General features: G+C 38.7%; 1 protein-coding gene across 1 annotated transcript in view; it reads right to left on the minus strand.

Moving 5' to 3' along the window:
* Nucleotides 1-3024: 3024 nt before the first annotated feature.
* The window catches only part of LOC104461958 (calcineurin B homologous protein 1), a 17641-nt gene continuing 9153 nt past the window's right edge, over nt 3025-11512 (minus strand). The window contains exons 3-7 of the mRNA XM_010073714.1: nt 8358-8438; nt 7025-7152; nt 6118-6179; nt 4933-5055; nt 3025-3604 (exon numbers count right to left, since the gene is read on the minus strand). Coding sequence (XP_010072016.1) covers nt 3551-3604; nt 4933-5055; nt 6118-6179; nt 7025-7152; nt 8358-8438 — 448 coding nt within the window. The 3' untranslated portion in view covers nt 3025-3550. The remainder of the gene's footprint in view (nt 3605-4932; nt 5056-6117; nt 6180-7024; nt 7153-8357; nt 8439-11512) is intronic.

An 11512-nucleotide genomic window follows, 5' to 3' on the forward strand; every position in this document is an offset into this window, starting at 1 on the left:
TTTCAGCGCGCAGCGACAGGCCCCCCGCCGGCTGCGTGCGGAGTCCTGGCTGAACCGGCGCCGCCGCGGGTGTGAGGGATCCCCGTTGCTCTGAGTGACTGACTGCCTTTATTCATTCCGCCCGGCTTTAGGGCATCTGTGAAAGTTTTGTGGCTTTCCTTTTTTTTTACCAGCCGTAATTTAACACTTCAAGCTGACAGGTGAATGCATTGAATAGTGTGAAGAGGAGTAACTTCCCCCTTCGAAAAGCTCTGGAGAAACACCCCCGTTTAACCGTGATTCATCCCAGACAGATACTACAAGCCTTTCCAGTTGAAATCTTAATCCTTTTAATGCACACTTTTCTACTATTAGAGATTGTCAGCTTAAATGAATCACTTCTGCTAACTTCAATATTATATCCACACACTATTTACAACCAAAGTTGTAGTTTCAAAGAACTGAAAGCAGACCTTCCAGGCAATTTTCCATTGTAAAGTTATGGAAACTATGAGAACTTTTTACTCCTGCTCTTCCTAAATCAAATCCCGTATTCAGATTCTTTTATTTTACCCAGACTTGATGACAAACTGCTGGGCCAACCCATTTGCCACCTCACAGTATTGATTAGCTATCAAACTTATTTCCACTTTCTGCAATCTTCATAATAGTCTAAGCTACTGAAAACTAATTATAACCATAGACTTCCGCAGCCAGCCATCCTGAGATTCTCAGTATAAATACCTTGAGTCTGCAGATTTGAAAAGACTTTACTTCCTGTTCGCCATCAGACTGAAAAATGGTTCATCTCTATTTAAATACCTATCCCACATACTGCTTCTTCAAAAGACAAAGATAAAATATTAAGTAGTTCTGCCTTTGAGCTGATAATCTTATCCCTCTTCCAGACTTTAACCTTCACAGGTGACCTTTGTTTTCAAGACGACTTACAATTTAACTTCTACAAGCAATCGGATATGCTTAAAAATACTACTTTTGTGGAGATCTGCTTATATCTGTACAGCTTAGTTTTGAATGGTTTTAAATTCAACATAAATTTAAGACCTCAACTCTGTAAAACCCCTTCTCTTACTGTCTACCACCTTTTAAGTTACATGTTAAATATGCAAATTTCAGAACACTAAGTAAGATACTTGGGGGCTTCCACAGGATTTATATACAGCAAAGGTAGATTCTGGTAGCTGAAGGTTTTTTGTTTATTGCAGGAAGGATAGGCAGGTTTTGTTTTGGTTGTGGGGTTTTTTTTTGTTTCTTGGGGTTTTTTTGTTTTTGTTTTGTTTTTTGCTGTGCACCTATTGAGAGTATTTGCATTCACCTTAAAGCATATTAGCAAAAAAATAGCAGATTTCTAAGGTGGGGGCTTATAAGGACAGACATCACAAAGTAGCATTGGTATTATATACCCTTTAATTAGAGCAACACTACAACACTATGGGGAAGAGAAACAAAAAAGCCCAGTTTGGAACCATGGAGAGGAGTAAAGCTCATGTTGTTACGGGATCCATAGTGCCATATTGAGTGCATGTCCTCTTCTGGAGCTCATGTTTGGCACGAGTTTCCTCTACCAGCAGAATGAAGGATTATTAATACTCCAAAAACAAGCTCAGTTATAAAAAAATTGATCTCTAAGGTCTGCTAGCACCATTCTACTGGTATTAAACTTTTCCAGTCATTAAAGGATAATCAATTACCATACAGGGATAGTTTTGGGGTTTTTTTATACAGTGGAGGGTTTATTTATGGATTGATAAATACAATATCCAGTCTCACTGGGATGATAAGGCACAACTGTAGGTTACAACTATATAGCCAGAAGAGAGCAACAACTACTTTTAAGCAGATCACAAAGCCTACAAACACTTTTTCACTTTTCAATCTGTTAACATTTTTACATTCCTATTTTACATGACATGGTCATAAAACTATAATGTTTCTTTCTCATACAGAGTAGAGAGTTTTAATTTACATTTCTTTCTGGAATTGTGCTGCGCTCTGCAAAACAATGAAGTGCAACATTCCACTTTGCAATCCTTAATTTAAAACAAATCAAAAATACTTCAGAGACTTGCATGTTATTCTTTAACACAAGTGACAATTAAAGGAACTGAGAACATTTGAGAGTAGCTAGAGACTGGTAAGTATTTATAGAAATGTTAATATATGACATAGAGAAGCATTATTCTTCAATAAAGAAGCTCCCAGGGTTTTTGTTTTACTGGAAGAACCTCCCAGACTGTAGAATGCTCCAGCTGAACTAGATGAGATAATCTGCCAATCTAGCCACAAAAAGTTATAGTACTGTTGAACCTTCAATAATTTTGATCTCTTGAATTTATCAGCATTATATTAATGGCATTAATAATCTTACACTTGCCAAGAGATTTGTGTAGAAATATATTCTGAAATATTTGGCATAATATATACTTCCCCAAATTCTATTCTTATGCCAGAGCTTTCATAAGTACAGCTACCACCCTCAACACAAATCTAACAGACCAGGACTTCCATACTGGAAAATTCGAAGAATTACAGGCCACTATGATTTAAAAGAGAAAAAAAATCAGTACTACATTTCATGACACTATCAGGGGGCAGCAACAGAACTACAAATCCAGATTTTGGCATGACTAGTTTTCTTGCATTATGTACACTGGTAAACAAGTTGACATCTTCAGAGGCAAAAACCACCTTGATGAGCAGAGGGATCCTAGAGCAAAGCAACCTGGAGAGGGCACTTCATGGTCCACTGGCTGTCAAGCCTGCAAGCTACTCAAAGGAAAGAAACACATTTCTGCATCTGCTACTGGAACAGTGTAAGTGACGTAGTGCAGAATTCCTGTTCCTTTTGAGGACATCACAGCCTGTCTCTACCACAGATTCTCTTCTTGTCCCTGTGAACTCACCCCACAGAGAATGAAATCTATTCACAGTACTTTAAAGTACTCTAGGCTATAATCATGCATTCAATGCTAGTTGTACAATGAAGCCATAGAAATTGAGAAGTCCTCAAGTAAAAGGCAGATTTGGAAGCAGGGAAGAAACAAATCTCCATGTAAAGAGCCAAATGGGAAAGGAAAAAGAAGAAAGGCAGTTGTAATGTGGTGTTGCTACTGGAAGCAAAAGTGAATGATTATCACTGCACCTAGTATTTGAGTAGATGCTTGTCTCCAAAGTGTTTCAGAGGACACTTCTGTGGTGTGTTCCCGTTTTTCCATTCTCCGATTCCAAGCTCAGAAGAATCAGTTTGTAGATTAAACAGCAGTATGTAAGAGACTTTTTTTGCTGAAACAGTAGTGCAGAAGTAGACAAGGGAGAAAGGATGAAAAAAAGGGAAGATTTTTTTTTTAAATGCTCCTTTCAAGTTGTATGGCAGCCATTTCCCTTTGTTCCTGATCCACAGGGAATGTTCACATTGGTAGAACAGATCAGGGAGAGGTTGGAGATGTATTGTATATGCACCAGTAGCAATGCTCTGGGGGAAGGTGCTAAGGAGAAAATGAAGTTCTATTCATTATATAGTAGGGATAGAAAGGAATAGGTTCTCCATCCATCAGTGAAGAAATCGAATGCTCATTTTCTGCTCTACATCCACCTTCTCCAAGACCTGCAATGAAATTCAGAAACAGCTACTTAAGTTACTGTACATGCTTCTCTCCTACAAGGTTTCTTACTCTAGTATAAAGGAAATGGGCAGGAACATGGGATGTCTTCAGTTTGGCATGGCAGTCTTTCATTTAGACACTGCTATTTTTCATTCTGGACTAAGGTCCCTCCAAGGAAAGAAACTTCAGGCATTAAAGCAGGAAGGCGGCTCTCAACCAAAATGTAACTAATGCAGTTTCAGTCTGCCAACAGCCCAGAAAGGCTTGGATTCACAAAATTAGATTGTGTGGGAATGCATGGCCAGGCAACAGAAGGGAGAACAGAGAAGACGAAGGGGCATGAGCAGTCACAGAAGAGCTAAAATCAAGATCACAACATCACTAACGCAGATAATTTTAAGCCTGGGGTGGCTACTTCATTCACTGAATTGCTACTAACATTGAGATACAAAAACATGAGTCTGCTCCACGCTGTTTCAGGCAGTAGACTTCAGTGCTCCAAAATCAGGGTAATTTAAGTTTGAAGAGACCTCTGGAGGTCTTTTAGTCCAACTCCATCACCTCCTGCTTAAAGCAGGGCCAGCTACAGCAGTTGCTCAGGGCCCTGTCCAGTTAAGTTTTAAATATCTCCCAAGGAAGGAGGCCCTACATCTTCAGCACCTCTGATCATCCTTTTGGTAAAAAGTTTTCCTTATAGCTAACCAGAATTTCCCATGCTGCAACTTGTTTCTGTTGCCTCCAGTGCTGTCTCTGTCTACCTCCAAGATAAGTCTGGTTCCTCTTGTCAATACCATCTGATTAAGAAGTTGGAATTGTTCTGCTATAGGACAACCTTCTCCACTGACTATATAATGGCTCCTTACTATTACTTACTTCTGACTAACAAAAGATGTAATTCAAAGGTCTAAAGCTAGGAGCTTGAATACTGATACTGGTGGTATTGCTAATGGATAAAATCTCCAAGTGAAAACTGATCAGCACAAATACAGCAGAAGAACTACTCTGTTGTAACTGCACTAGTCAGGCTAGGTGTGTAGAAAGAAATGGCTGCAAAAGAAAAAACTGAAAATTCTGCAGTATATTCAGTACTGTAGCTTATGTAAGAGTATGAAGAAACATATGGACTAATTATTAGTACTCTGACAGTATAAAAAAAAAGTCCTGACAAAGAAGGAAAGAAAAAGAACTAGCAGAAGTCTTGCTTTGCCCAAATGCAGGCAGGCAAGACTATCTGAATGACTTCCTCTCTGTTTCCATTTACATTTAAGCCTAAATTACTTGCCCATTACTGAGCAGTTTAATTTAGTTGTTAAAAACATAGTTTACCAACCTTTACAAACTCAGCAAAGGAGATGGCACTGTCCCCATCTTGATCAGCTTCCTGGATCGTCCTGTCAGCAATGCTGCCCAGCTGCTCATCTGAAATGTTTACACCAACCATCATCCGTAATACCTGTAACATACAGAAGTCCCCAGATTATTATTTTTTTTAAACAAGAAAACAAAATAATCACTATTGACACAGGAAGAGAAGTATTCTTAGTACTGTTTTTCTCATGTGTACTGTCAAAATAACACCATGCAAGAACCCTGGAGGATTTCCATGGAAGTAATTTCTAGACAGACTTCTGTTTGTCCTTTGTACATCAACACTTTCAGGAAAGACAGCCTCCTTTTGTAGCTACCTTTCACAAACAATCCTGCTTTTTTACTAGGCAGCAGAAACAGGCAGAAGTATGGAAAGCTTTTAAAACTAGGAATGATGAGTACATTTTGTTCCAATGCTTTTGTCTATTTTTTCCCCACAAAACATACTAACTTTTGATTTAATATCTGCTGTTTGAGATAGTTTCTTACAGGAATCTTGTGTAAGTATACAGTCAAATGATAACTGCCATTACTCTCTACAGTCAGTAAAGCATTTTCTATGCAGATAGAAGTCAGTCAAAAGCAAATCCTTGTCCTACATCAGGAACCACAAATTGCCATGTCTACTTGCCAGGATTGGTAGTATGTAATTACTCCTAGCTCAAACCTATTTCCATATACATGCAGGACTGATGAACTTTGACTACCTCAGCTACAATTTCAAGAAGCTTTATTCTATCGAGAGGATGCACAGAAGATCAGGCAAACAACCGAATCCACCTCAAGGACTGTCCCTTTGAAGCCCTGGTAGAAGCACCTTTAAAAGTTATAAAAGGTAGTTCTTAAGGCGCTTAGTGTATTTGTTGGATATTGACCTATCATTTCCAATAGGATCTGCTTAGCCTAACTCTTTGGTTTCAACTTCAATCTAGCATTCCCAGTCTGACAGAACAGCCTGAGCTACCAAATGAGATTAAAGTCTCATACCATATCTAAAGCTTTAAGCCAGAAATAAGCAATTAGCCACCACATTCCTTCAGGATTTCTTTTGAGAAGACTGTTGTAACCCCCCTCTTCATTCTAAATGGGTGTGAAGTTACAGAGACAGCCATGGCAGAGTCATTCAAAGCAGCCCTGTGCTGTTTACCTGAAGAAGCTCATCCCTGGAAATCTTGTCATCTTTATCTAGATCATATAACCGAAAAGCAACTGCAGGGAAGAAAAGGAGCAACTTAACTCAAGTGCCATTATTTTTTCTTCATAACAATACATTCATAAATCATTTTAAGAGAATTAGCTTAGAGCTTTATTTCACCATAGAATTCATGTTCAGTTCCATGACATGTTATTACCACATACAGGAATGACATTATTGCCAAGAGGTGAAAAATCTTACTTAAGTATTCAGTACGAGTACTTTCAGAAGCACTCTGCTTGCAGAGGTATTTCTTCAAAGCCCCAAGTAATGGAAGTATAATTACCACTAAGATACATTCAAGTCCTTTAACTTCACAGCCAACCATTTTTACATTACCATTCATTCTCTTTGACTATATTCTGGATGAGATATGACAGAAATTTTAAGTGCTCTGAGGACTGTTGCCAACTTTGATTAGCGAGCAAGAGTATTCTGCTCATACTGTACGCAGACATCCAAATACTCAAGAAAGTACACTTAGCTGAAGGTATGGAAAAAGCACAATATTATATGGAAGACTAAAAGAAGCAGAAAAGCCCATTCACATATAGGATGTGGCTTCTAAATCTGAAATAACTTTGTATGCAAGCCATTTTGAAACACTTCTGTTACATTACATCTGGAAAAGCATATACATTACTCAATGAATTCCACCAATTTCCAATACAAAAATGGGTCAACTGTTGACATTCTGAACAAGTAAGCTTGCAAGTTAATTAAAAAAAAAAAATCAGGCATTAGAGAATATCATTCCACATGGAATGACTATACAGAAGACCCCAAGGCCCTTCACTCCCTTCCCAGAAAAACAAAACAAGAAAAATAATTGCTTATATAGAAGGTTCACATTTCTTACAGTGGAGCTTGTTACTTCGGCTGTTCAGTGGTTCTGGTCCATTCTGGTCTTTGCTCTTTTCGTTATCTTCTATGGGTCGGAAGTGGGCTAGCGTCCTCATGAATCCACGGAAATTCACCTGGTCCTCTCTGCATAAGGATTTCAGCAGGTCAGTTTTAGCATATCTTATACAAGTTCTTTAATTCAGCAAAGAATATCAATGTCTAAAGCATCAACACCAGAGTCTTTCACTCCTACCTCCCCAGGGTTTGGCTGCCTATGCTCAAACCCAGCTCCGATGCAGTGCAGTTGCAACCTGGTTATCATGCTGTTGGCAGCATGATGTGTCAAAAAAAAAAAAAAGCTGTAAGTCTTGTTGAGGGCTCCCCTCCCCTTGCCTGCAAGCTCTACTTTAGCTCAAGCCTTCACCCTTGGCCCTTACTTGTTGAGCAATCCTGCACCTATGCTTGAGTCTGGCAATGTATCTTTCTGATCTGGATCCCAATTCCCTGGATTGACCCAAGACTTGCTTCACCACTGTCAACTTGTCTGGTAACCACTGGACTATTGGCTGACATGACAACAGCCACTGGACGTGCTCTGCTTTTCTCGTACAGCTCTATTCTCTAGAGATTCTGTGGGAACCTGCTACGTATGAACTTTCCAGGACTCCTGCTTTCTATTCAGGAAACCCTGCCTGGTATTAGCGGATTATTATGGCTTGATTAGACAATCTGATCTTCATCAATCAGTAATGACAACGGTGTTCAAGAACAGCAGCACATTCCATAGAACAATCTAGAGAGGTATAATGAAGTGAGACAGTACTGCAAATTCGATCATCTCTTTGGATTTATGTTAGAGGTGCCATAAGCTATGTCTTAAATGTGATCAAAAACTAAAACCAACCAAACAAAAAAAGCGATCTAATAACATGGGTACACTTAGAGGCTCAAAGGTGAAAAATAAGACTGAATCAGTTAATTACAATACTAGTTAGCATAAAATGGTATTGCTACAAGTTTGCTTTAAGAACCAAAGTCCGTACACGCCCTTGACCTTAGAAGCCTTCAGCAGCATAGCAAGGAGAGTGGAAAACTGTGACATGAAGCCCGAGTTTTTCAACATATAGAGCACACAAAATTCCTGTGAAGTAGTAAAGTATTTCTCATTACAGAATGAAAACATGCTGAGGAAACAATGTACCCACACACATTTCATGACAAGTTTGAGATATTCAATTATTAGTAAATTCAAATTCTGTGCTTTAATTATCTGCATTTCACTCCTGTCAAAACTTCTGACGAATTATAAATTTTGTGCATGCTCATAAATTCAGACCGTTGGAACTCACCCTTCTGGAAAGAAGGCATTGATAATTCTGTCTCCCAGGGGATTGATGGCAAGTTCTGGAATCCGTTGGAAGTCTTCCCGGCTAAGTAAAGCAAGAACACAATAAGTCTGCATAAAGTTGGAGGAGAAAAAGTTGCTTAAAAAGAATTCACATTAAAATATCCATTGAGTTCTGTTGTTGCAGCAAGACACTTGGTGGTTTTAAAAATGTAACTCTTTAAATGTTTTCTCTATGACTAATGGCACAAAGCAAAGGACAATGCCAAGCCTGTGTTACATTACAGAGTAGCAGTATTCTTTTATCACATTAACAGCACTTCTCAGTTGTTAGTTAATGTTGTTAGTGCTAGAAACCTTCCTGTAATTATACTGACTTGCTTGCAGTTTAAGGAAAGGACAGCTTCTGAATTGGTTTTGAAGAAAAATATGACTCCAAAACGAAAACAAACTTTCTTTTTAAAAATTAATTGGTACGGAATCAGTTGAGTTGGCATGATTTTTCCAGACTATCCCATTCCAGATTCTGGAACAATGCTCCTCCAAACAAACCACACATGATCTGCATATCCTAATTTTTTTGTTTATGCAACAACTTTATATGTTATTATAAATGCCAAATTTCAGGTTATTTTAGCTTCCATCAAGCAGCACTCCTATTTTAAAGCAGTAAATTTAGACTTTGACAGGGGCCTGTACACAAGCTGTAACTTCACCAGTACACTGCAAATACTCACTGCTCTTGCCAGCCATTCTCCTTTGTGCTCACAATTAGATGTACACAGCAGAGTATAAACATAGCTATGCTTACATTGCTATAGCTTTTTCTGATCTGGAAGACATCATGAGCTGTACAGATGTAAACATATTTTAGATCAGCATGACATGAACACAGGGTTCATACTGTTATTACAATTGCACTAATAATTTTTCTTTTCTTTCATCCTAATTGAATGCCACTGACAAGAAAGTGGGATAATCTTGGTGTGACCAAGGCAGACACACCAAGTGTGTCTTAGTGAGCACTTCACTCAACAGGTATGGTTTGGTTTTGGGTTTTTTTGGAAGGAGGGAGGCGTGGTGTTTGTTTTGGTTTTGTTTTCCATTACAACAGAGCACAGCAATTTATCAGTTGGTACAATATGTACTCCATAATCATTTAGGTTTTAAATTGTAAAGATAATAGCAATGGGGTAAGGCTCTAAAAAAATCTATTCTGCCTGGATGCATAACTTGACATTTCCTGACCGGCCTCCAGAAACATTCGCAATTTCCTTCAAGTCAAAAGCACTCCCACTGTTCCCGAGTTCAGGTCAAAGTCTCTAACGTGGTTACTAATTGTTTGCTATTTTTGGAACCTACAGTCACTAAATGAATCATCAACGAGGTTTGATTCATTATGTCATTACACCAAAAAAATGGCAGACTAAAGTAAACACAAACAGATTGAAATTATTTCAGTATACTGGCCTTTTATAATACCATGATCTTAAAGACCAGGGAAAAAAGGTTGGCTAACCTTATTACTAACCTAGCCTGGGAAAAGCACAGAAGCAAGACGTTCTAGTTTTACATGCGTTCTCAAGCACTCCTTGCACCCAGTCACACCGCAGCACTGTTAAGAGCCCCAATTATAATGTATCTGTTACAACACAGTTAAACTGTTTGACCTCCTAGAGCAACCTGACCATTTTAGGCTATCCCAGCAAACTTCTGCTCTGACCAGGTCTGAATTATTTTTAATAGGCAAAGTCAACATCTCTATAACATGACCAACTTGTTACCAGACCCTTCAGGACTGCTGCATTTTAAGCTACAGCTGAAAGGCAAAATATGCATTAGTGATTTAGGCAGGAGATGCAGCGATGTGGAAAACCTATGTCCTACTAACAATATTTTAACAGGACTTCAGTGTCAATCCTAACATTTACAAGCTGAAAGCAGCAAGTGCCCCCTCTTCCATTTAGAGCAAAATCCTAATGCTTCAGAATTTTTTACTTGCATATCACTACTTCTTAGTATTGAGTCTCAATTTACATTTGGTATTTCAGCCTCCAGTTGTTCTGCTTTCTAACAGGAGATTAACAATTAACCACAAATAACTCCCCAGGTTTCAAATTTATTTGTCCTGTCATTATCAGGATGGCAGTAGACCATTTTTGCTTATTAAGAGCACATTACTGAGCGAGTGCTATAATTGAAATAGCTGTAAAAGCCATAAAAGTAAATGAACACAGGAGGTAAGTTATTCTCCCCTTTATAAGCTAAGGCTTCCTGCAGTCATTAGGGACCAACTTCACCCGGCTGAGGCTGGAGCTTACAGGAAATCTGATGCCCCCTACTTCTGTGTTCATCTGCCATAGCAACGAGGCTCTTCTAACACATCTTTTCAGGAACCTGGCTTCTATTAAATCCTTGCTTAAACGTAATGTGCAAAGCAACTACATGTTATCATTATGCAGGCCAATCATTTAATATATATGCAAGTGCATTCACACTTAGACATACTTGGCAGTAATTTGTAGATTCTGAGTAAGACAAGTATTTCTAAGCATGGGTACACCCTCCAAAGAACATAACCTAACTGCAGATACCTAACATAAAGGTGATTCTGCCTTACCCCAAAGGCTTCAAGAAACCTACTGCACACTTTTTTCCTTCCATTATTTCTGGTTGTTCACCCTTCTTTTACTTCTAGATAATAGCAGAATACTGCTCCCTCAACAAGGATGAGGAGGATAGGGCTATCTAGGGCAGAGGGAAAGTAAAACAATGGAGAGCAAACAAACCACATGCAAAACAGAAGTAGTAAAGGAAAAATGTCCAGAGGATACAAGTAACAAAACATTACTCAAAAAAGGGAATTAAAAGTAGTAAGGTGCATCATGCAAGATGGTCAAACAGATTTAACAGGTTACTACTGAAGAGGTTTCACTGCTCCCTTCCCTTGCTAACATTAACTTTGTCATTCATCAAACCTTTTGGTGGTCTAATGCACCTCACTAACCCCCCCAAAAATCTCCCTACCTTCCTCTTCTCCATCCTCCCGGTTATCTTTCTGTTGAATTAGTAACTTGAAGCAGTTCAAAAAACTTCAAAAATCTAACAGCACCATGGCTGGCAAAGAGGTGCTGGAAACCTGGAGAAATGATAGGGAAA

Source organism: Pterocles gutturalis, unplaced genomic scaffold (assembly GCF_000699245.1).
Source record: "Pterocles gutturalis isolate BGI_N339 unplaced genomic scaffold, ASM69924v1 scaffold35297, whole genome shotgun sequence".
NCBI lineage: Eukaryota > Metazoa > Chordata > Aves > Pterocliformes > Pteroclidae > Pterocles > Pterocles gutturalis.